General features: G+C 36.9%; 1 protein-coding gene across 1 annotated transcript in view; it reads left to right on the top strand.

Annotated features, from left to right (window-relative positions):
- Positions 1 to 26,221, top strand: part of HTR7 (5-hydroxytryptamine receptor 7) — a 36,501-nt gene extending 10,280 nt beyond the window's left edge. The window contains exons 2-3 of the mRNA XM_032190708.1: positions 15,931 to 16,677; positions 25,937 to 26,221. Of these exons, the coding sequence (XP_032046599.1) occupies positions 15,931 to 16,677; positions 25,937 to 25,973 (784 nt within the window). The 3' untranslated portion in view covers positions 25,974 to 26,221. The remainder of the gene's footprint in view (positions 1 to 15,930; positions 16,678 to 25,936) is intronic.
- Positions 26,222 to 27,275: the final 1,054 nt, after the last annotated feature.

Here is a 27,275-nt window from a genome sequence, read left to right as displayed (position 1 = left end):
ATCATTTCTCATGAGCTGTGTTTTAAGTACCTTCAGTCAGAGATACGGCCTCTTGCCACTGCAAGAGAAATTGAATCCCAGATACAGAGCTTTCTTATGTACTTTATTTAAAATTTAACTGCTTTTCATTAGAGATGCATTAGAAACTAGGGACAATGTATTTCAACATTAGGCTTGCAGATCTTTGGAGACAGACACACAATATGACTACAAAAAAAAATAAAATAAAGAAAGAAAAGCCTGTCTGTAGTGTGTTCTTCCTAGTTAGAGCTAGGAAATGTAGAGCTACCCTAGGAAATGTAGGGATTTGTGAATCAAACTAAAGAATACTGGCTTAAGAGATTTACTCCAGTAACCAGTATTTAGAAATTGGTGATAGACATAAAAATTAGGAGGTGGGAATGGAAGGAATGAGCACAGTTAACAGAAGTACAAGCTATTATCTAAACTTATTGTATAATTTGCAACATAACTGTCATCATGAATACAAACCATAAAAACATGTTGTGATTGTCATGAAATATTTCATATACACAGACCATTTGCCAGAATAACTTTCTGTAAACAGTTCTTCATGTGGGTTTCTAAATTTTGTTTATTTGCTGTAGAAGTAGACATTTAACAAATATTTGAAATACTAAATCACTGAACAAAGTCAGTGTCTGTTGTCTGGCCACAAATTACTTGGAAACAACACGTGGCCCAAAGCAGCTGCTGGCAAGATGCAAGCTTTTCTTTAGTAGTCTAATAAGATGTTTTGATCTAAAAATAATACAGCTCCAGCTCTAAAGACTTTTTTTTTGCTTGTTACGTACTTTAGTTTCCCTTTTACCTTAAGAATATGCATCTGGAGACAAGCACAAGCAGTTTTATCAACAATGCTAATTGTAGTCTCTCAAGAGTCTATTGTCCCATATTAAAAAGCTATTTTTGCTACCTGAGTTTGGTCATTAGCAGAACACAACTGTGTTGTGTTTTTTTTTGTTGTTGTTGTTGTTTTGTTTTGTTTTGTTTTCCCCTCCAAAATAATCCAAACTAAAATGGCATGGTGGACCATTTGCCTGTGAACTAAATATAAAAGGAGGCTTAATATTTCTAAAACCTGTTACTTAACATTAAGTCTCTGCACTGCTGCCTAGGTGCTGAAGGGAACATCTTATCAAATATCCCAAACACCTGTAGTTCTTGGTGAGCTACCTGAGAACTGCATAGGCTCATCTGTGGTGATTCATCCCATGCTGATAACAAAGTTAATCTCCTAAATTCAAAGACATGTTTGAGGATATTAGTCTAGCAATTAGAACTGAGATTACTGGAAACTGTAGGCACAGCAATAAATCTTGGGTATTTTAGTCTTTATCTACACACAGCTGATACCACCACATCTCAGAAGAACCTTAGTGTTACCAACCTGTTGCTGAGAAATGCAAAAGAAAGATGTACTCACTGAGCGGGGAGAAGAAGGGCTTCCTTCTGCTGATTCTACATCTTTCACTGTTTTCCTGTATGTCGCAGCATCTGTAAAATGAATGGGATCCTTGATAATCTCTAAATCCCACTAGTTTTAAAGTCTTGGGAGGGGGACGTGGCCTATCATCAGCTGTACCTATTTGTGTTTTGGCATAAAGGTATAGCTCTAAATTCTGGGGAATTTAAAAGAATTTTAAATTCCCCAGATTCCCGTATTTTAAAAGAATTGTGACTCCACACACACCCTGATCTGCAGAAATGGTTATTTGTGTATAACCAGTAGTTGAATCTGGCCTCAAATTTGTCATTCTGTACAAAAGGCCCAAGTGTAGAGGGCCAGAAGCCCCTTTTCTCAACAGGAGAAAAGCAAAAGATTTATTCTGTATGCCTGTGAAGTTGGTTAGTAGCAGTTTCTGTTGTGTTAGAATTTGTTCTCTATATTAAAATATTTAGTGTTGCAGATTTTGCATGATATTAAAAATGATGAAAAATATGAATGATGTTGCTGAAGGAAAATGATATGCTGTACTGGAAGCCTCTTGTATGCAGACCCTTATTCAATGAGACAAAAAGGACACTTAATCCTGGCTTAAATTTTTCTTAGGTTTCCTACTTAGAGAAGTCTAAGCCTATTTGGAACTGTCTTCACAAAAGTAGACCTAGTGATGTCTGAAATGGGAAGTAGAAAATTCTGGATCTAGATGAAATTCTACTGAGCAGCAAGCTGGAAAATGCTGGCTACATGAATCTGCAGTCTGGAAGGTCTGAGCAAGACCCAGAAGGTTCAAAGTTTGTTGGAGTGGAGTACAAGTTAGCTACTTTCTTCATTCTCAAACCCACTAGATGGAAACGAGTAAATATTATAGCAAATAAACTATTATATCCTGTGGCTGAGAAGGGCTAAATGTACAATTTTACCCACCACAGTTCAGGTTTTGCTGCAGTTAGCTTTCATCGCTAGATGTTTCTTGCCTTCAGCCTTTTCCTTCAGTTGAAGGGCATCTGGGGATGTAGACTTGAGAATGCTGAGTGATTGCAAGGGGAATAAATGCTTATAAGATTATGTTAAATTCCTACAGAAATCTTCTTCCAGTTTATAGAGGACAGCTTGATCTGATCAATTTATTTATTGGAATGAAGTTCCAAAATATCACAGGATGAGATATTTTCAAAGGAAATGACAAGAAGCAGGAGTGTTGCAGTGAAGGAAAAACTTGGGATCTGGTGTATAATCATGTTGTAAATAAATTTGTTTAAACAAGTGCTAAGGAAATAAATGAGGTTTGACTGGGAGATGTGGTAGATGTACTAGACCTCACACTCACTGACATGAAAGATGAGATATGATAACCTCATTCTGTAACACAAACTTAGCAGGCAATATACTGCTAATAACAAACAAATAGCTATTTGACTGACTTAGAGTGAAAGAATCACCTTATTATCTTCTGATAAGTCCCCACTGCACAAGTTTCTGTTGGAAAGGACTGTTTTCTAAAAGGTTCTCAAGCTGCAGATACACAACTTGATCTAACTTTTTGCCATCCTTCCTTAATACCTTCCCCTCAAGTTGTGCTCTCTTCATCCCACTGCTTCTCCTTACAAAACCATGTATGATTACTTTTTATGATAGCACCCTATTCACATTAGGAAGTGAGACATGTTTTTACTGCTGTAGAAGAGAAGCAACTCCAGAGTCTGCATCTTTAAAAAAATAGAGTTGTAGTAGATCAGAATAGATTGTTCTGGGTGGTGTTTTTACCCTGCTGGGCAGCTGAGCTCCACCACAACTGCTCTCTCACTCCTTCTCCTCAAAGAAAAAGGGGAAGAAAATACAGTAGGAAAGGCTCAAGGGTTAAGATAAGGACAGGGAGATCACTCACGAATTATTCTTATGGGCAAAACAGACTCAGCATAGGGAGATTAATGTAATTTATTGCCTATCATTAGTGGACTAGAACACTGAGATACTAAAAACAAACTAAAAAAAACACCTTCTTCCCCCCCTCCCTTCTCCATCAACCATCTTTTACCTCCTGCACCCAAGCACTCCTATCTGCTAGCTCCTGTAGCACAGCAGTTCTTTCCCTTTCTTCAGTCTTCCCTCCCAGAGGCCCAACCAGCATTGCTCTCTGGCTTGGCTCCCTTTTCCCAGCAGTGGGTCCCTTTTTGGAGCAGCTGGAGCTGGCTCTGATCTGACATGGGGCAGCTGCTGGGCTCTGCTCAAAGAGGCCACCCCTGCAGCCCTACACTATCAAAACCTTGCCACATAAACACAACACATTCTGTTATCAAAATATTTTATGCAGTTGGGATGATTTTTCCACTTTTTTTTTTTTTTTTTTGAAACTAACACAAGTGGAATTATCTTCTGAAGTTTTCTTATGTTTCAGAACACGCTGGTTCAGTTTGTTTGCTCAAATGTGAAAAGCAAGAGTCAGCCACCAGTGCATAACTAACCAGTGCACTTAGGATTAAAAAAAAAAAAAAAATAATAATAATAATAATAATAATAAAAGTAAACTTTGGATTTTTCCTTCATAGAACTCAGAAAGAAGGTTGATTTTAAAACTTTCATAAAACACAGTATGACTCTTAATTTTTCACAAATCACTGCTAGATACCTGTAAGAATGTGACTTGAGCAGAAGAAGCTTATTCTCCTATTGTTTTGATTAGAGTGGTACCTGGAATGATTGAATTGCTCAGAATTTGGAAATTTATCACAAACTCCCTATCTCATGCTTTTCTTTTTGGTTGGTTCATCTTTTCTTTCATGGTTCATGGTTTCTTTCTTCTTTCCTTCCTTTCTTCCTTTCTTTTAATTGACTAAGCCTTACAAGCAAGCTTTGCTTGCTGCTACTCACAACTGAGTAGCACTGAGTAGTACTCACAATCACCGATCCAAGTTAGTCAGCCAGAATATACCTTCGTGTGAGGACATACAGTGACTTTTTGATGTTGGACTTTTTTATGAAACTGAATTACTTAGATACTTTTGCTGCTTTAGCACCTCAGTCGCAGTCCCAGAGTTGCCATTTCCCACTTTTATTCTCTTAGTGGGTTTTCTTCTTGCTTTCGGACCTATGTGCATTGAGAGTTCCTTTGTGAGAGGGCTACGTTACTGAAGAGTATGTTTTACACTGAACTCTAACAACAATATTTTAAAAGTATTTTTCAAGAAAGGGCTGGAATTAAAACCCATGGTGCCCACTTTCTAGGAACAGTAGGTACCCATGGCTGACATTTCCACAGCTAATATTATAGAGAAATCTATACACTATACAGACTCTATACAAGATGCTTTATGCTTTCAACTTAGATTTTCCTGTGTAACATGATCTATTGATATTCTGTGTTTTTCTTCCCTGCTGAGCTTTGGTAAAAAATTTAAACTTGAGGTGAACATTTCAGATTTGTACATATCTGGCCCAAATGAATATAGCAAAATCCCGCTGTAATTTTTGACATATTCAAACTTGTCTTCAGGCAAATACTACAATGGCCAAAGCCAAAAATGTCCAAGTAGATCAATTCTGTATTTAGATTCACCCATAATGACTATATCACGGTTCAGTAGGGCTGTTGCAAAATCACTGTCATGGAGAAGCAAAGAGGAGTATTTGGACCAGGTCCTTCCAGAATTTTTCCTGTCTCTACTGAGACAGGAAGAGAGAGAAGGGGGAGGAGGGAAGAAGGGGTTGTTCCTTAAGTGCTTTGTCTGAAAATATTATGCTTAAATTGTTTGTATTCAAGGAAGGAAGAGAGAGGACATAAATATCATCACATTTAAATAAAACTATTCCCTGAAGATACTTTGGTTTAATATAGTGGTATTATCAGTTCAATGGGCTGTGATTTTTCATTTCATTCATCACTTACTTATGCTATGAAAGGTTCTGAAATGCTTCATTTAATTGTACTAAAGAGATCAGTCATGATTTTCTAGTTAAAGTTGTAGGAGGCTTTCATTTTGAAACACCATTATAACTTTCAAAATAATTCCTTTTAAGCTGATGTTTAGTGTCAACCCAAGTGTGACTCATGTAGTGAAGCTGGAGAAAATCACCTTAGCCATTTTTACATTATGGGAGTCTGACAAGCATTTTCTTTTTTAAAAAAATACAGTTTTCATAGGTCTGAAATCAAGCCCCCACACATTTAGTTGAAGATACCTGTTAGCTTACCTCAAGCAAAAAAATAAAAAATGGTTATGCAATTAAAGCACTAACCAAGGCTTGCAGTGACCCTGTCATAAGGGTCTATAGGCTCATTTGTGGTTCTGGGCAGGTCAATTAAACTGCATGTAGGCTGAAGGCCTGGTATCAGGGCAAACCCTGATATTCAGGCTCCCCGATCGCTCAGAACAGAGCTCTATGTATCTCTCTTCCTGTGTGTTTAGGCCTTCTCCTGCAAAAAAGCAATGTGTGTAGGATGCCTGCATCTTGTGTCAGTATGGTGCTCAAGGAACAGCCAGAGCACCCAGCTGGATGCAGGAACTGGGGAGTTCCATGTTTGTCATTTTTGTAGTGTTGAACTGGACATCCTGGACATCTTCCTCCTGAGAACAATTTAAAGGCCTGGTGTCCCATCCCAAATGTATGTCTCCACCACTAGTCCTGAGAAAGTTTCCAGGTTGCCCCAGCTGTATCCACACAGGCAGCATCCCATGTGCTGACCAGAGGCACTTCAGCACCTTTTCTGAAGACCCTCCTAGAGCTTCCTAGGCTTTTCACGATTTGTGTAGCACATACATTTTGGGACCCACTTGCTGCCGTATGCAAAGGGGTCATCTGGTGTGTGTGTTTGTGTATGTATGTTCCTGTGTATCTGTGGGAGGAGATTACATTAGACTGACACGTTGGCCAAAACACGTTGCAGACACTGTAGGCTTCAGACTGCTTCATTGCTCACCTAAGGGATGTTTGTGTTGGTGTCTGACTGTCAGAGTACAAAACTGAGAGAAAACACATTGGTGTTTTTATTACAGTCTACTTGAATGTTTGCACAGAACAGGGTAGTCCCAAAGCTGAGGCACGTCTGGTGGTTGTCTCCTGGCACATCTCCTATGGCTTGGCTGAAGCCAGCAGGCTAGCCTGGAATCACAAGTGCTTGTCTTTACCACAGGCAACACCAGTCAGGATATGAGGGGGAAAGAGATGTGTGCTCTGTTACTACATTGTGAGCTGGAGAATCAAATCCTCTGAAGTCAGTAAGAAGGAGGAGGGGAATTATGTTAGAAGTAGGATAAACTCTGGCAAGAACCTGAAATCTTCATTGGCTTTGATGAAGGTCCTGGGCCTGAGGGATGGGAGAAGTAAGATGGGGATAACCCAGAAAAGGAAAATATTGGTTTGGTATCTTTTTCAGTTTCTAGTCTGTAGATTTTGTTCTTTTCCATTCCTCTATTTTCTTTTGCTCAGGAACTGCCTCTGTTTAAGAGAATACACATTACATCTCAGCTGATACTTCAAGAAACCGCATCTTTGCTTAAAGTAATTCTCCCCCACAGCAAGGGCAAAGCAGCAAATAAAACTTTTCCTAACAGCAGCTATTCCCAATATCAGCTGTCTGGAGTGTTTCTGCCTATCAGCTGGGCAACTTGGGTTATCCTGATGACATCCAGCTATCATGTTTTTCCTATATTAGTTAGCCCATAGGATCAAATTAAGTTCAGGAACTTGAAGGTTGCTTTCAGTTATATAAATGGCTCAGGCCAATGAGCAGATAGATCATGTAAAGATTTAGATCCTCTAATCATTAGGCTTTCAGCAAAAGATCATGGCTAATGCCCATCTTCTGACAGACTGTGTCTAATTGCAAGAACACCAGTGAAGTTTATTGTGCAGGAGATAGAAATGGTTGGGTATAAGGATCAGGGTATGAAATTAACTTCTCAGAAACTAAAGGCCATCATAAAGATAACTTCCAGTCCTAAAACATTCCTCCCCAGTTTCTTTATTGCAATTAAAAAAAAGAATAGAGCCACATCATTTCTCTGCCAGTATCTTACCAGTAACCAGTGGTCTGGTCCTTCATCCCATCCATTTACTTGCTGATTCAGATTCTCTAAACTGATAAGAGAACAAACATAAGTAAATCCCAGCCCATCTCTGGCTTTTCCCCCTTCTTGAGTCCCATGTAACACCATTAAGAAACATTTCAAGTCAAACCTCATCCCTCCTCAGCAGCTTTTGAATCATATGCATTCATGCTCAAGATCTCTTATGCTACTCCTCAAGTTGACTGACAGAGCTGCCCTCTCCAGTCACAGCAAATCAGTTACTTGTCATCCTCAGACCCATTTTACCTTTTCAGATTTAACTAGTTCTTTTCTACCTTTTTCATAAGGCTATATGAGATACAATCCCTTTCCCCAGCTTTATTCCAGCCTGAACTTCTGTTTTACTGTACACCCAATCTGACATGAACATTGCAACACAACCAGACAGGAAAAAATCAGAGTGTATTTTCCCTTTCTTTCCTAGAACAAAGCTTTCCCTGGTCTAGTCTTCTCAGATAGTATGTTGTAGTAAATTTTACTTTACTGTGTATTTTGATTATATAATTTTTCACTCTTGGTAAGGAATTAAAAATTAAGAAGAGCCTTTTGACTCCCTTTTCACTTCTTCTTGCACTATTACTTGCTCGTTACTGGAGGTAAATAGTGAATGTTAAAAAATAAAATAAAATTAAAAGGGAACTCTGGCAGGGGAGAAAGGGCAGAAGTCGGCAAAGTGTCCCCCATGACACAGTTATGCTGTTTCTTCTAGAAAAGCATGAAAATATTTATTTTCCCTCAACTTTGCAAATAGTTGAACAGTATATGGAAAAATGGATTCTACCCATGTGTGACTTGCCCATATTTAGAGAACTTTTAAAGTGTTACAGATTATCTATCGAGGAGTGGGGTGGGAAGCGCTTTTGAGCTATATAATTATAATTAACCCTATTGCAATTACTAAGCAAACTGCATATATATGGAAGAACAGAGATGAAGAAACCCACAAAGATAGAATGTAGACACTTTGTAAACATTTAAAAATAGGAAATCTTCCATTACACTGTGCAACTTCATTCAAAGTATTTATTTTCCAATCCTCTTCAGTTTTTAAATACATCTAGATTCTAGGAGGCTTGTGAGGGATGAAACCCGTTTCCCTTCTTATCTCTCCTATCTTTACATCATCGGTGAAGATACAAGAAAGGAAAATACACACATACCATGTTAAACAAGAATATTTGGTGAAAACAGGTGATCCCTTAAGGTTTACTCTATAATACATTTATTTGTGTAATTGTATAATACTGGCCAGGAAATATGTGTTATCTAATATTTAGGATGCGTTGCAAAAAAATATATATGTAAAAAAAAAATCAGCAACAGTTTTTTGGGACCTTTTCTTTCATCCAGCATATCATTTGCAGAGTAAAACCAAAGGCTACCAAACTGTTTTGCCAGGTAGCTAAGAACAAGGCAGTAGCTGGTGACAAATACTTTGACAATCATGCAATGGGAAAATGAGAGGCAAAAGGTTAGAACAGCTAAAAGAAATTTTCTGAGGTCTGAAGTGAAAGAGGAATATGGTTATAGAAATTATGACTAAGATGAGAAAGACTTAATGGAAAGACATTGCAAATATCTTTCTGGAAATACGGCTGTTACAAATTGGTTAGAATGACAGCAGACTTCTGTGGAACAGAAGTCTGAGATGAGTAGGCAAAAATTAAGAAGGAAATATACAGAACTAAGAAAGGAATATAAATAAAGCAGAGCAAGAAAGTGAAATAAAAATAGAATCAGTGAAATAAAAGAATGAATTAAAATAAATATTAAAATGTCTGATACAGGGGGAAGGGAGTCCATGAAAGTACAGCAAAACTGAGAGAAAGGTAAGAGAGGAGAACATAATCTTCTACTAGGGAAATTCTATTCCTTTAGAATGAAGAGTTTTGATTGACTTAATCTTTTTCTACTGCCAGAAAACATATGCTTCTTGAGTCCCATCAAGAATAAGCAATAATTTTTGAGGAAAAGAAAGATCATCAGAACATTTACTATGAACAATAAAAGCACAATACTGTATTTAACATATATCCACTCCAACAGTAGGGATGTCTTCCTTTTGTAATGATAAGTTATTTATAGGAAATATATTTAATTGAGAGCAAAAGGAGAAATAATAGAACATGTTAACCTTGCTGAAAGCATAGCAACTATTTCATTACAATTATTCCAAACATCACAATTTAAGTATCACTATTTCAATAGTATCAATAATGTTGAACTTGAAACATGAAGAGTAAGCTTCTAACATAATAGATACCACTACATACATTTAAGGTCTTTCATGTTACAGCATTCAACATTGACTACAAAGGAGAAATTAGGACCTCAACCATTTCTAGCAAATGCAATTAAGTGGAATCTGGAGACTGTGCTGAGGCTTTTTATAGACTATGTGCTAATTCACTGCATAAAAAAGATGCAATGTTTAGCCAGATGGAGCACAGAAGAAGTTGAACAAAGTCTTTTTTTTGCCCTCACTAATGGTTTGATTTTCTTAGTTTTGTTGTCTCACTCTGAAACTGCACAATACTTAATGTCTACATTTTAAAGTGATCTAATACATACTCCGAAAGCTGTCATGTATGCAATGGAATCAGTAACTTCTGTGAAGAAGAGTACTTCTGTTACTATATATTTCTGAAATATATTCCTCTTCTGTAACAATAAACTGGCAGTTATCGTGAAGTGATTATGAGGCCAGCCTCTATTGCAGAAAGGCAGGTATCAAGGCCATCATACAATAATTAACAAGGTCACTTTTCATATCATAACATAAACCATAACATAAAGTGCATAGTCATGCACTTTAATTCCTATGCGTCACCACTTAAGTCTTTTTGTGTTTTTGCCCCTTTGCTTCCATCTCAATTACTTAAATATGTGATAAGAATAATATTTCTCTGATCAGTTTGTATAGCTTATTTGTTTAAATGCAGTTCTGTGGGACAAAGCATTTCCTATTCAGCGGGTACACAGTAGTTCTGAAAAGAAGACAAATTCTGTTAGGATGGTCAGTGTAACCATAACAAAAATAATAGATTTGACCACTGTTTCAGTATGCTATTTTTATATTTATTTTGTCTTTTAATATACCAAAATATAAGCAAAAAAAAAATAATTCTAGATAGATTGGTATAGGGATGGTTCTGAATGCTTGATAGCTTTTAGGAATGGCATTTTTCTTCTATTCTTGCTAAGTATCTCTTAATGTTGCACATGGCAGATGCTAAACTGATTCAGGATTAACCAAGTGATAGATAAGGTCAGTGATAAGGAGTAACCAGACAGATAAAGTCTTAGAAACAAACGTGAACTAATTAAAATCGAATTCTATCTACTTATAAAGCACATGGAGACAAGAGACAAAGGAATTATATGCGTGTGCTTCAAAAAAAAGCATAAGCAATCCCCATGTCATGGTTGATTCAATTTACTATTGGGTTGTTCAGGAGGCTTTCAAACAGTTTTAATGCTCTTAGCTATTTATCTTTCTGTAACTCTGACTATCGTCACAGACAAATAACAGAGCTAAATTGGACTATCCTAATACTATTTTCTTTCTGTTGTTGAAGTTGATGTAGCTGTTAAGTTTCAGTTTGTCTCAGTTTGCTTTATTCATAAATCAGAAGGTGGGGGGAATATACCTATCTCAAAATTTCCAGTCTAGCTATGAACAAATTTCCATTTTACAGCCTAAATATAACAGATATTTAGCTTTCTCAGGTGGAAACAAAAAAAAATAAAAAAATAAAAAAATGAATTTTCTGCTGGAAAAAAAAAGCCACCAAAAAAAAAAAAAGTCATGCTTGGTTAACCTGAAATGCTACCATGCCTGGCACTGCTGCTTTTTTATTTTTGGAGAAAGAATTTTTATCTTCTTTTGTGTCTATGGAATTGCTTCAGTCACAAATGGAGAGTTACTCACAAGCAGATGATGAGAAATATCTTCATGGAAATTTTTTTGATGAGGAGGAGATGCCTATGTGAACTCACTTCACAGTAGTGGAGAAAAAGCAAACTATTTTTTACAGTTTTCTAGGTTAGAGAATAAAGTAAACTTATTTACAATAAAAGAAATTGTATTGAGCCTGTAGGGTGTTGGGTTTTTTTTGCCTTTTTTTTTTTTTTTCAATATCTAGTAACATCAAGTGGCACACAGTAGCAGTCCAGTTCTTGTTCTGATAATCATTGTGCCAGCAGTAGAATATGACAGCCATCACAACAAGCAAATAGCTAAGAAAAGCACGGATGGGAAGAAGGAATACAAAGAGTCACAGTAAGATAAAATGACGTGCCAGCGATGGGAACCAGGGTCTGTGGATTCCTGTTCTGTGATACACTGCCTACCCTCCATGTAAGCTACAGCCCAGTGCTTTCTGTAGTATTTAGCATACTGAGCACACTCATAACAAATGCCTGTGCGATCTGCACTTAAAGTGACAATGGAGACTGTGTTAGCCCTGTGGGACAAAAATGGTTCTAATAGATCATTGTAATACATCAACATCAAAAAGACAGACAGAAAACAAAACAAAACCAAACAGAAAACCTTGAATGCTCTCCTATACAGTTGTACTGGTTTTATTACTGTCTGTAACAATTTAGAGGTACTGGGAAAGAACACTAGGTCATGGGAAGCCAGATCTTTATTAAGGGAAAAAAAATAAAATAAAAAGATTTATTCATTGATTTATTCATTTAACTTTTACATTGTTGTTATTGTAAATGTGGCAAATGGTGGCTGTTCACAATAGTCGATGATAGCACTCCAAGGAGGAGGAAACTCTTCGCACCTATGTATGAGCAGAACTACAGAAAGGGGATGGCAAGTGATTATTCCTCCCCAGGACTGGGCACCCCTTGGGCCTCACACCTGAACAAGACTGCAGCACAGGAAGCAATTTCTATTCCTCCAATAGGAAAGAGAAGAAATCAAAAGAAATTAGTCCAGAATTGGGGATGTGCTCATAGGTTTACACATTATTTTAAAAACAAATTTACTCTGCCCCTCACTATTTCCCTCTGTTTGGTCTACATTCTCTGTTTTTACTTTGAGCTATTTGAGCAAGGGATTGTCTTCCAGATTTCAGTGATGTAGTACAAGAAAAGTTCCCATCTTCTTTCTGTTGTTGTATGCTCTAGATGCTAGTATCTAGGCTCTCTGTGCTCTTTTCCCTCCATTCACTCTTTCATTCACGCCTTTCTGGAGAGGCAGCAGGGCTATGACCAGACCATGTGTCGTGCTTATAACAGTGATCCCATAGTGGTTTGGGGCAGGATCCTGCACTTGGGTGTGCTGCACACAGCATCAGACAATGCAGAGTGAGAAGTAAAGGCCAGGTGCCTGCAATAGGGAGCTTTTGTGGAATAACCTAGATTTAGTCCCCACTGTGCTGGGTGTAATATGAATAGGTGGTAAAGAAGCCCTGTCTGGCACAGCTGTGTATTCAGGAAAGTCCACAGAGGAAGAATAGCAAATTGCATTGCCCTTTTCTTACAACTGAGAACTGAGGCATGAATTCTTTCCTGCCAAGATCAAAACAAACATCTATGGCATGGAAAAGGAACATCTCAGAACAGCAAGTCCAAGACACTTCTTTCAGACATGTGGATGTCTGAGATACACGAAATAGGTTTTTTGGGGAATTTGACTTCAATCTTTCCCAGCATTAATGCCTCAAGATGTTACGTATTTTTGGAATGATACGGTAAATTCAGCTGATTTACCTCTAGTCATTTTGAAGGTAGTAATTAAAGATTAAACATTACAAAGTATATTTTTGCAATGAATTTGACACATTTTTGAAACTCATGAATATATTAAGTTTTGGACACTCTCTAGTGTATTAGACAACAGCAATGATTTACATTATTTTGAAGTTGCAAGTAAGTTTTCAAGGGTAATAGATTTCATATAGAGATAAAAAGATAAAGTTCCTTCATTTATGCCTGCTGACTTTTTTCCCATCATACTACATTTACCAAAATGAATAAGGCAGAAAGGATGCTGGTATATTTTTATGTTAATTAATGTATTTTAATTTCAAATAGCATTTTTGAAGCTCAGATAGCTTCCCCAAAAAAGTGGTGCCAGGGCAAAACCAATAAATTTTAAGTCTTTTCAGTATAATTTTGCTTTCATTAATTCTTTTTGTTATATTCTGATACCTCAGTAGGCATTCAGCATGTGTAGCCCACAGATCTGATTTTCACAGAAACCTAATTTAACTATTTTGGCTACATAATGAAGCTCACCTCGTAATCATGTTATTTTTAATGAGCAATTGAGTAATAGTTTTTCAACTTTTTTTTTTTTTTTTTTTTAAGCAATACACTGTAAGTGATATGGAAGCTTTCTGCACAAACGGTGCATTTAGCTCTTTTGTAGCTAAGTCACGCTATGCTCAGACAAATTTTAAGGGTGTGCCACTGCTGTCCCAGAAGGAATGGGTTGGTTTGAGCAACTTTCCTCTTTCCTCAATTTGGAAAAGTCTTCCTCCTTAGCAGTGCAACTAGTTTTGGCTACTATTGTGTAAAATAGAAATCTCCGTGACATTTACAGTATGCCCAAGGCCCCTGGCACTGGGGTGATGGTTATGTTCTAAAGATGATGATGAGGTGGACAAGAAACAACCTTTTCTAATGCTGTGATCCATGTTCATACATCCTAGTGTCTTAATTCCAGCCAATTTTAATACTCCTAGCTCACAGCACCACCAGGCACAACTTCTTTGGCACAATAGAGGACTGCTGTCATTTGCTTGTGTTTGCTTTCAAGAATAGGACACAATAAACCAGTTTGTCCTTTGCATAAAACTTGCCATATCAGTAATATAAATGTCAATGACGTTGTTGACAGTGGTTGTTGTTACTCATCAGAACAGATCATGAAATGATGCATCCTTTTATTTCCAATACTGTAGCATACCTGGGTTCTTGTTGAAAGCAGCAGCACTGGCCATAATTTACTGCATTGCAGTAAAATCAACATTGCAGCATTCTGCAGAGCTGGGAAAATACTTGTATTTTGATTTGCTGGGTGAATAGGGAGAGGAAAAAATTCTCAGATAAAAATGAATATACTCATATTACCATATTTCTTGTTTATAACCTTCCAAAACCTTCACTGTATAATTGAATGCTGGTACCTCTTGAAACCCAAGCCATGTTCTGAAACCTGATGTGAAACCATGTCTTTTATGAGTAGGTAGCGATGTGAATCACATTGCTTTTTCTCAAAATTCTTCCTTTTGGGGGGGGGGGGGGGGGGGGGGCGGGCAGTGTGGGAGGGAACAAAAGAACCATTTGAGAAGTTAACAGGAAGTTAAGTTCCAGCTGAGCAAAAACCAAATTTCAAGTATAAATGTTAGGTGGAAACAAACAAACAACTACAACAACAAAAGCCACCAAACATCCAATGCCATCTAAGAGAAGCTCCCATCATTAGAGAGAAGATAAGGAGACCTTCTGTAGTTGAGAGCAAACAAGTTTAGGATCTTGCTGTTCAGCTGTATGAGGCAATAGTGATAAATGTTTTACTAGGAAGAAACAAACAAACAAAAAGAAAAAAAGTGGTTTAATCTCTCATAGCTTTGGAAATGTGGAAGTTGTCAGCAGACTTCATTTTTTCTATGAAAACTTGATACGTTGTAAACATGTTTCTTGTCTGTTTATGATTATTTACCATTCTAAACTTAGCTTCTGGTAAAACTGTTTTTTTTTTCACAGGTCTTCCTGAACTGACACTGTGATAGATTGCTATTTTGTTTGGTAGCAGTTAGGATATCGAATAAATGTCATTTCTAATTAAATGATGTTAAAAAGAATTATTGTAGTATTGAAATAATCTACTCTTGACATAAGTTTACAGTTTGTAGTGCCTGTCTGAAATGTGAAACTAAGAAAGACAACTCATCATCTCAGATTAGTGGCAGGGATCTTCAAAAGTGATGAACATGTAAAAGGAATGAAGATGAATGCATGCTTCTTTGAACTTAAACATCCACTCAAAAAATATACTATATGTTTGTGGAGCATGCACTTGTCTATACACCAAGATTGCATAAGTTAGCTGAATAAAACTTGGGTTTCAGAATTTCCTTAATAACCAAAAAATTAATTATCTGCATGAAGATTGCACAACTGCATTAAAATCCCAGTCCTTTGTGGCTAGAGATTTCCCTCTAGGAAAGAGCTTTTATACAAAATACCAGCACCATAAATCTTAAAGTGAAAGGTATATACACGAATTTACAAGTTTGAAATACATGCATTGAAAAATGTAAAAACAGAAACCTTAGCTAAAGATATTATATTTAATAGCAGACTATGAGAAATTATTCTTATTAGTTAACCACTGCATTATATAAAAACTCTATGTTGTTGTTCTAGGTACCTGGGAATAACAAGACCTCTCACGTATCCTGTAAGGCAGAACGGGAAGTGTATGGCTAAAATGATCCTGTGTGTATGGCTCCTATCTGCCTCCATCACCATACCCCCGCTCTTTGGTTGGGCCAAAAACGTAAATGATGAAAAGGTTTGTTTGATAAGTCAAGACTTTGGCTACACAATTTACTCCACAGCAGTTGCATTTTATATCCCAATGTCAGTGATGCTTTTCATGTACTATCAGATTTACAAAGCTGCTAAGAGGAGTGCTGCCAAACACAAGTTTGCTGGTTTTCCCCGGCCAGAAGAAATGGAAGGGATTTCTATGAATGGAGCTGTAAAACTGCACAAAGAATCGGAAGAATGTACTAACTTTTCACGACTCCTGAAGAACGACAAGAAAAACATTTCCATCTTTAAGAGAGAACAGAAAGCTGCCACTACACTTGGAATTATTGTTGGGGCTTTCACCGTGTGCTGGCTGCCGTTTTTTCTCCTCTCAACTGCCAGGCCCTTTATCTGTGGTACAGCGTGCAGCTGTATCCCACTGTGGGTTGAAAGAACATTTCTATGGTTGGGTTATGCAAACTCCCTCATTAACCCTTTTATATATGCCTTCTTCAATCGGGACCTGAGGACAACTTACCGCAACCTCCTGCAATGCAGATATAGAAATATCAACCGGAAACTATCGGCTGCAGGAATGCATGAGGCTCTGAAGCTTGCAGAAAAGCCAGAATTTGTTCTGTAAGGTCACTTATCCTTTCCTATGGTAATTTATTGTTTTGTTGCATTAGCTTTGATTTGAAAGAGCTATGGGAAGAAGCAGATTTCTTGAACACATTTAATAGTCACCAAGACACTGGAGGGTTATAAGGTTAATTCCTGTACAGCCCCCCAGTTCTAGCAAGACCGGAGAAACAAGATGACAATCTAAAGAATTTGGTCACAGGGGAGAAGAACTGAAGTGCTAGATAACAGAAAGAGGAGCATAAAATGTAGTGCAGGATCTTTGAGCTGCTAGTGAGGAAAGAGCAAAGTTGCTCAGACCAACCCATTCCTTTGGCTCCTGGCCCCACAAAACTTTTAGTAGCTCTGAATGTTGGATGCAGCTTGTATCCTAGAGAATTTTGCTGTAATAAAGACCAGTGAATGGTGAAAAGTTCAGTATAATTCATTTCTTTCCTCTTTGTTATCATAAAAATAAACCATCTAAGGTGAAGCTGAATCAGAGAAGTTATAATGCTTAGAAATATTTGTTATAAAAAACAGATGTCCAGTAAGTGTTAATTTACTGGATTGCCTGGGAAGAAAGTACTTCATGAAGATCATCTGTTGCCTTTGCACAGCAACTATAGCATGGAAAAAATACATTACACTTAGAATGTGAATATAAGATTGAGTAAATTCACATGGACTACAGCTACTGCTGCCATGCAGCACAATTAGTTGCATTGCTTCTATGGTAATTACACCAGGTAAAGATCTCACCCTATATTGCTAATAGAACAAATGCCTGATAATCGTTTGTTTCAGGAGCTCTCTGGTCTTTGCCCATCTTTTCTTCCTTAAATTCTCTTGGTTTTATCAGTTGAGCCTTTATCTAATCTATATGGAGACTGTCTACACTCAGGGCTTGGTTTCTGTTGATAAGTGGATAGTCCTTGTTCCAAAAGAAGAGTTAATTTTATGACTATTTTGAAACTCTTCTAGCTTCTTGGGGTATCTTTCCTTTCTGAATTCAGTAAGAAGATGACATTCAGAGACACCTGGACTTTATTCTTACAAACTGATGTTGGTCATCACTTCTGCTTAAAATGGTTTAAAACCTTGCCTTGTGTAAGAATCAAGAACATTTATGATTTTTAGTTCTTGTTATTTCCCTCCACCTTTGCAACTGTGTGATTCTACTTCTCCTGATATTGTTAACAAATCTCTTCCCTCGGTGGAACACAATCAAATATTATAATGATAATTTTATATATCAACAATAACAAATGCATTAATTATTTTATGCATTATAGTAATATATTAATACGAACGTAGTAATTATGTGATATATTAATATAATAAGATAATAAGAAGCTTATAACAAAATATAAAAACAAGATGTTTCCTATGGACAGAGAGATTGTACTGCATGCCATGTTGCAGAGGAAGCACAGGGTGTATTTTTCAGAAACTGGGTTTTCAGACATCTGGGCATTGCAGAGGAGACAATGCTCATTATCAAAACACCTTGGTGGCAAATCACACTTTAGGTTACCTTCTGTCCCCACTTTCTTAAGTGTCTCTTTAAGCCAAAATGACTTAGTCGGGATTTACATCAGTGAATTAATTTTAGTACTGGGAGATTTGCACCAGAGTCCTTGTTCAAAGCATGCAGAGATCACTGCAAACACTTGAGCTTGTAAGCAGAGGTTACAAAATAAATAAAACCTGGATCGACACACTGAGCTGTGCACACTGAAATAAGCTTAAGCCATTTTAGATGGATTTCTACATCAGGATATATCGGGTCAATTTATATTTTGGCCTCATTTTTAGAAAAGCATAACAATTTTCTAACAGTAAAATATATGTTATATCCCAGGATCAGAAAGTTTTTGTAAAAAAAGTTTCAAATTAATTTTAAACATTCTGATTTTAGTTCCTTCTGGAATATTTAAAAGTCGACAATAAATAAATAAATAAATAAATGAATTACTAAGAATGTCCACAAGCTTTGTAGTAGAGAGTAGGGATCATGTTAATTCAAGCATATTTTCCATATTCAGCATGAAATTATGGATACTTCTGACTTTGTTACCTATCAGAGAAGCATTTGTTGTTGTTTTTTAGTTCCTACCATGAGTGAGAAATTTTCATTTGTTTTCTATTATTTTCTTTTCCTATATGAAGATATTTTGAAGAATATAGAAACAAAAGTATCTGTGAAGATTTCAAGTGGAATTTTAAAAATCTGAGGCTGATTTAGGAATTCTGAGCATAAGTTTCAGCTGTTATCATTCTGTGGGAAAGTGGGAAAGTCTGAGAAGTTGTAGTTGCTCCAAATAAGATTTTTTTTCCTGAAATATAGAAGTGTCTTATGAATCAAAAATTGACATTTGCTCAACTGTCACTAAAGGCAATTGCTTTCCTCAGGGAAAATGTCCTGCAGGACTCCTCTTCTCTTCCACCATCTGTTTCAGGTAACAAGATCCTGGGAAAGAACAAGAATTGTTTTGGGCTATGTCAGTCCTTGAAGTTTTTAGAGATAAACATCCATCTTTCGTCTGGGTGTGTTTAGAAAGAAAAAGTATTCAGTGGAAAAAGTAAAAAAGTTGAGAAGATTGCAACAATGTTGTATTTCTCAAGCACGTGGGTAACACGGAGAAGGAGAAAGCTTCCAGACAGAATTGTAACTGAAAGAGGCTCAAATGAGACACATAAGGAACTAATTGCTTGGGCTCAAGAACAAGACATTTTACTTTTTAAAAACATAAATAAACGGAACTGCAGCAAAATACCTAACTTTAGTAGTAGTACTTTCTTTAATTAGATGATATGCTATTAATCTGACTTTTGAGGATAAGGACACAAACATAACATTTGACTGTACAATCCCAGTGAGAAGAATGTTTTAACCACGCTACTTAAAGGGAATCTGGGCTCTTAAGTTCAGTGTTGCTCTGGAGTTCAAAAAGTGTTTTATTGGGTTTTGTTCGTTTGTTTTTAACATCATCATGAAGTGAATATCAACTTTAGTAACATCTGTTTCAATGTAAAAGCAATGAAATCTAAGCCAAAAATTACTTTTAAGAGATAGTGCATATTGTCCAACTCTATAAACTGTAGTCAGAGAAGAATGTGGACAACTGTGACAGCTAACTCTATAATCCCACACCTGGGAGTAATGGAAAATTTCATCTGTCCCATCCTTAAGCTGTAGCCTGAGATGTGAGAAATCCCATGTTAACTACAGAGTTTGAAAGACTTGAAACATTGCACAGCCTCAGGTTTTCTATGAAGGTAGCTGTCACTTTGTGTACTGCTCAACAGGAAAGGTTCAAGCTGGTCCACAGGTGCACAGGACAGTAGAGTCAGGGAAACAAGAAAGTCTGGAAAAAACTATTGTAGAGAATGGGTTTGCCTATTAGCTATAGTGCAGAACTGGCCTTACCCCAGCTGGATTTTCTGTCTGTGGAAACTCAGTGCAGCATTTGTTCTTAGTTACAGTACCCACATTCATCATTTCTGATTAGAAAGCTTAGTCATATTGCTGTATGTCCCAGACCATCTTTCTACCGGCCAGTAGTTCCAAAATTGATTTCTAGCTACTACTATGTGATTTCTCGATGGTGATGGTGTCAATAAGATGAGATTGAATTTTGCTTCTGTTTACTAGAATGATACATTTTTGAAACAGTTATTCCTATTTCATTCTCACATTGAACTTGTGTCTGTTTTCCATGATCTCAGGAGGCTGCTTTGCCTTTTTAATTCCTGCATAGCTCTCGAGTAGGAATTTACCCCTCCTTGTTCAAGCAGGAAAGAAATCACCACAACACACTATTAGGTTAGGGCTTTCTTCATTTGGGATCTCTCTGGATGATATTTCTGGGGAAATGTGGCCAGCCATACTGGCTCCGGGAATGACCACTCAGCTATACCATGCCTAAGCACTGGGAGAAACAAGTTGATACTGGTTACTGCTCAAGCAGAAATTTTGGAGTAATCACCAAAGCCTGTGTTAGGACCTGAATAAGTTAGGAAGCAGACATCACTGCTACTGTGCAGCTGATGCCAGAAAGCACCTACTTCACCTCTTCAAACAGCACAAGTGTCCACTCAGGATCAGGCATGCTCCTCAGCTACAGCCCCAAAATCTTCAATTGCTGCAGAAGTACCTAGACATCGACACAGGGAGATGCCAGTCAGAGTTTCTTTGCTTTGTATGCCTCCTTTGTTCAACAATACGGTGGTATGTGAAGATCCTCAAGAGCAGCCACTGAGCGAGCCAGTTCCCTAAAAGGGGGGTTTAGACATAGCTGTGCTACAGATCCCTCCCTGAGCCTAGTTTTCAGTACTGCAAACACATTTTACTGAATATAAACACAGCCTAAAAGTAAACATAAAAATTAAAAGCGGGGCATGAGAAGATAACTCTTGCCCAGCAACTGCCTAGAATTTACCCATAAAATGCAACTCTAGAATTTACCCATAAATGTAGTATTGGTTCTCAATGGCTCCCAGGTGAAGGGATCCCTGGAAGTGCTGCCTTCACCTGACATAGCCTTTCTACACTGGCCTCACACCAGCAGGATGGCAGCCAATGTCTTGGTGGTTCTTTACCAGAAGCCCATTGCACCCCTCTAGTCACACCCTGCTCAGATGCACTATATTTATACCATTTTTCCTCAATAAACAGGGCACAAAGCAGCTTACAGTAAGAGCTTTAGATGAAGAGACTTGTATTGAAAAGTTCTTTTGAACAGAAAAGTTCCTTTACATAGAATTTGGTATAATGGTTCTGTGAAGGGTTTGCCTTGTTTTTTAACCTTCACTGCCCACCTCCATCTCTGTTTCTTTAGAAAAAAAGTAGAGTTACTTAGCCAGTGTCAAATCAGTAACTGTTGCTCAGAGGTTCTTAAGTGTGACTGTATTTCTACATGGCCATTCCTGCTGAGAGCTGTCTTTGCCAAGTTACAGCAAATCCCCTGCAAAGCACTCACTCTCTTAGGAGCAGCAGATAATCTGCAGGGGATACACACAGTAAATGCACATTATAGTATTCCCCGTGGTATTTTTCCTCCTATTTCAAATAAAACTCAAGGATTTATTGTGGTGTCGATACAAACTATATTGCCCTTGGTCACTTGGTACTTTTATTTTGAGGGAGACTGGCTGGGGTAGAAGACTCATTCCTAACATTTTCTCCCAGCTCCCACTGCATACCTGTGTGTAGGTTTAACACTGTGGCAGAGTACTGGCACTGATCACGGAACTCCTCTGTTTAGTCAGAGTTTACCGTGTAAAAATAGAAATACCAGAGTAATAAAAATTGGGAATTAACAATATCTCATTATTTTATGCCTACTGCTTCACACTTCCATTTCATGAAAAGAAAAACATGTTTTTTTCCCACTGTCTGTTCAGATGTTTTACTACCTTGCACCACCTGCAGAAAGATGTTAGATGGTGAAATAAATCTTCTACAATGAGGCAAAAAAGGAATTATCAAATGATTATTGTAAACATTGCAGTCCATTCACACACACACACACACACACACACACAGAGCGCTTTATGACAGGCAAAGGAAAACGGATTTCCTGGCAGCCCCTGCTCCAAACACTGGGGTCAGCACAGCATCTCTGGGAGAAAAGCAGTGAGGTAAGTTTGGGGATCACTGATTGAGATGCTTGTAGGCACAGAACTGGAAAGTTTTTTGAAGCAAAGCCATATTGCTTTCCTCTCGCTACCAACTTAGCTTCTACATAATCTTTATTGTCCTTCAGGAGAAACTACTCAAAGTATAACATTCTCAGAAAATGTGCAAGATCAATTTCCTGTCAAATCTTCTTCACAGCTTGCTAAAGAATTTGTTGTCATTTAAAACAATGTTTCACAGGGAGAGAGAAAGGAGAAATTCAGAGACATGGGAATAGTCTTAATATGCAAAATTATTAGTATCCCAGAATAGAAGACATTCACCCCCCTATTTAAAAAAATTAAGGTGACAGGAGGGGGGAGGACAGATTTTTCTTCAAACAAAAAAAATAAAACCCACCACAGTGGAGGACTCAGGCATATTAAAAAGATAATTGAAATACAACAACACACACACAGATATAGCCTAAGAAACACTGCAGTAAAAGAGCAACCCTTGCAATGTGCAAGAAATATAAATTTATATCCATCTTTACTGATTTTAATCTCTTAAGTAGTTATTGCCACTGAAGAGTGGGCTTGGCATGAACTTGAAGTGAGTTAATGCCATTTTCTATACCTGCTTTCTAAAATTTTGCCAAATAAGCCTGTCATCCTCCACACTCACTATTCTGGCACCCCTTCAGCTGCCCTGCTGCACTGCCAAAATCCATTCTCATACTGCAATATTTGCAATAGGGCAGAATAGCTTTTACTCACTGAAATCTGAAATATGTTTGATTCCCAGATAAGTTAGCTTTGCTGTTAATTTTTCATTGCTACAGATCAAAAAAAAAAAGCAAACCAAGCAATCAAAACCCACAACATATTGAGATACTATGATTTCTTTGAGATATTCATATGTAGTTACTGGAAGGGATAATATTTTGATGATTTGTAGGCTTTATGACTTTACTGATTAAAATGATTGTTTCTGTTTTTTTGTGAACTTTCACATAGAGCTAGTCAAGTTAGTTCAGCAAAAAAAGTGCTTGCAGATGTGTCAATGTTTTCAGAAGTGAGAGACCAATGTACTTTCATAAATCAACATACCAGACTGAATAAATATTTTGCTTGTAGTTTTCTATCTACTCAGTCAAAACCAACAATATTTCATTAATTTAGTAGTTGTGTGGTCTTGTTAGTTCCAGAAAAATGTGTTTACATTATGCTTTTTTTTTTTTTTTTTTTTTTTTTTTATACAAGAGAAGAGAAGGACAGTGTAGTATCCCCATTCAGCCCTTCTGGAAATCCATGTTTTTTCAAAATGCAATCGGATAAACTCATTTGTGTTTCAGAAAATTTCACATCCTTGGCTGATCTAGCCAAGGTTTCTGCAGGTCTCTGATATAATGGCAGAGATTCATCAGGCAAATCTACTGTCCTGAAGATGCTTGCAAGGAAAAGATAAAATCAGGCCAATTAAGTGAACATCTACTTCACAACAGTTGCAAAAGCAAAACAGCCCCCAGCTAATAAGTAAAAAACCAGCAGTGACATTTTGGTGATCATGACACTTGAACAGCATAATGACAAAATGTTACAGCTGCTTTACAGAAACACAGAAATTAGTATCTTAATGGTAAGTGTTTCCAAACTGAGTAAGAGCTACTTACTCAAAATTGTAGTGACTGATTTCCTTGGACATTTACTTACCAGAGACCATCACAAAGGAATGCTGGTGCAAGTTGCTGTAATTTTGCAGTCTAGTAAAATAATTTTATGTTAGCATGGGTTTGCTGTAAGGATTATGCTATTATACATGTATATCTTGATAGGATATACACCTTCTATATTCCAGGTACAAATAACTTCTCCAAGATAGCACATTAAAGAAGTCCAAATATTTATCCTCAAAGAAGGAATAACAGAGATAATTAAAGGATAACATGGGATCCAAACAAGCATAGAGAACTTGAAACCTTTTGGATATTTGGTTGCCGACATGCAGAGAACCTAACTGCTCCTTACAGAATATTTACAGTTTTTCTTAGCTTATACAATTTATTTGTCAAAAATGCTGTAATTATATTTCCCTTTTCAAATAAGGCACAAATACAGCAAGTAGTGTGAAAATCATGGTATGAGTAAAACTTTTTTTTTTCTTAATTATTTGGAAACAGAAGTGTAGAGGTACTGACAGACCAGCACCTGTTCTTACCGCTGCCATCAGAATGGTTCCAAAGAGCGTTTATCAATAGGATGACAGGTGCTTTATATATATATATCATAAATAAATTAAAAATTACAATGATAAACTATAAATTTAAAAAAATAATCAGCAGTTCAATCAGATAAAGTTAATACTGTAGAATATATATATATTTTTTAATGGCTTTTCTTTTTTTTTTTTTTTTTAAATAATCCTCTGGTAGTGCAGAAAACAACAAAGATGAGCAGCACCAATACAGTTTGGAGATAAAAGAATTATAAAAACAAACTTTTAGGTCCAGTAATAAACTAACACATCATCTTTTGTCCATGCATTGTCTTAAAATTTATTCATTCAATGAACACAGTACATGAACAGAAAATAAAAAGCCATGCAATTTGCCTTAGAAAATGCCATTAAAGTCCAGAATTTTATTTTGGATTTTAAAAACATCTATAACTAGCTAAATTTAATGTTTCAAAAAGTCCTTAATTTCCTATATGACTAGTGTTAACATTGGAAATAATTACCTGGTTAGTTCTCAGAAGTTCCTACCTGCCTGCCTCCCTTTAATTTGGATACATTTTTTCCATGATATGTTTTCATGTAATAAGATAATGAGTGAAAGGGCAGGTTTGTCTGTAAAATCCCTATTCCCAGTGCATTTGCTGATGTGAATAATCCAATAATTTCAACAGGGAGGCTATAACAAGACAAAAAAGTACCTTGCTGTTCACTACAGACAGACAGAACTGTTTTAGGGTGCACCCAAAATCTTCTAATCTCACAAATGTTTGTTAGAAAATTTCAGCCTTATTAATGTATAGGGATTGGCTCTTCCCCTCACCAAAATTGAGAGGAGAGGCAGGAATTGGCCCTAATTACAGACTGAATAATGTTATAGGGAGGACAAAATACAATACCATGACAGCTAAGCAGAATATTCTGTGCAAAGTTTTTGCAGTAACTATTTGTCTATAGATGATTTTATGAAACTAGGGAAGAAATCTGCATTACTGCTCTGGCTCCTTTCTTTCTCTCTGGTTTGTGAGGTGTGAGCAGTGACACCATGCAGATCTGTGCTGCAGCCAGGGATTGGGAGGCTGGGTCAGGTGAGGGGCTCACAGGGAAAAGAGCTGCATTTTCTGATGCTTTTGCAGCAGCCACTTGGGGTTTCGGCCACCAAACTGTGTAAAACGGGAACTTCCTCAGTTCTCACAGCAACCCAAAACAAGAGGATTACAAAGGACTGCAAAACACCAAAATCCTCCACTTTCCCCTAGCTTCCTCCTTTTTACTGGACCTCTGAGAATTACCTCATTAGCCATTTTTCTCTTAAGAAATGTTTTCATTTGTTTCAGTGGCATCTGGAATACAAACTTTTAGTTGCTCCAGGACATTTCCCATCTAATTCATCCACTTTTATTTATTTTATTTTTAAAGGAGAAGTTCTGATTTCTCCAGGGAAAAAGAGTCCTGACTCATGACCTGCATGAAAGCAGCCAGAAAAAAAAGCCAAGCCAGAACTGGAAGAAGGAAAATGAAAAGTTGGCTTCTGAAGAAATGGATAGATTTACGAAACGTACTTCATCTTCTTTTGATAGGAATGCACTAAAAATACTCAATGAGCTTAATACATTACATTAAATACATTTCTATTGGAAGTAGTCACATCTTGTTTGTTATGGAGAAAAGTGCTGCTATATAAAAGAGAAAAGAGTTTTTTGCCCGAGAAAGCCAAAACATTTCAGCAATAAAAGTTTGGCACGTGGGGTGGGAAAGAAAAGCAAATAAAATTCAAAGACAAAGTGCTCGGCAGATTTACACTGCATTAAATGATGTAGAAAAGATTCATTTATGTTTACCATGCTTGTTGATCCTAACTTTGATTTTAACATTCAGGGATCATCGGTAATATCAAATGTATTTTGTTGTACTACAAAAAGATATTTTCAAGCACATGGTAACACTATGGATGCTTTTAAGGCCTGTGTTAAAGAGATTCTCTGCACCTGGAACAGGATCCACAAAGGCAACAATAAAGGACTGATTTTTGTAAAAGTGTTCCATTGTAATACATGAATGTCTGTTTACTTGGTGAGGTGAACATGGTTTGTTGGTCTAGTTCATATTCTGCTAAGGAGAAAAGCTGCCTCCCAGTTACACAGTGGCAAAAGTTAAAGGACAGAATTAAAACACACACACATTACACCATGGTTAATTTACAAGTAGGATTGCTTGTTTTAATGTAATTTTTGTGATCTGCCAAATAATAGAATAAAAGCATAATTGTTATAGGTATTTCAATTACAAAAAAAAAAAAAAAAAAAAAAAGTCTGGAGAATTTCCATAACACTTTGCTTTTTATCTTACTGGCTAGCTAGATAAGACTGACAATTATGAAGCGTGTTACTTTTTTTTTTTTTTTAAACATGTCTCTTTAAATATTCATCCTGGAATCCAGGGTCCCAGATAGATGATATAAGTGACATTTTCTCTGTTGCTACAAAATGAACAGTCAATGCATCTGTCTCTATCCAAGCGCAGAACATGGAGCAACAGAACAAAATGAGTTTACATCTCTGTGTATGTTTATTTTACAGCTAAAATAAAACCCTCTGAATTGACAAAAATAAATAGGCAAGTGTTAATGAACATCTGTCCCATGGAAAACTGATTTAACGAATCCTTAAATATAACTTTTTTTTTTTTTTTTGAGCTTCTCATATTCATTTTCCCTCCGAATTTCTAAATTATATGGGGTTATATAATTCACTGTACA

Source organism: Aythya fuligula, chromosome 7 (genome assembly GCF_009819795.1).
Source record: "Aythya fuligula isolate bAytFul2 chromosome 7, bAytFul2.pri, whole genome shotgun sequence".
NCBI lineage: Eukaryota > Metazoa > Chordata > Aves > Anseriformes > Anatidae > Aythya > Aythya fuligula.
Note: the sequence above shows the minus strand (reverse complement) of the source record. Positions and strands in the feature narration are given on the sequence as shown.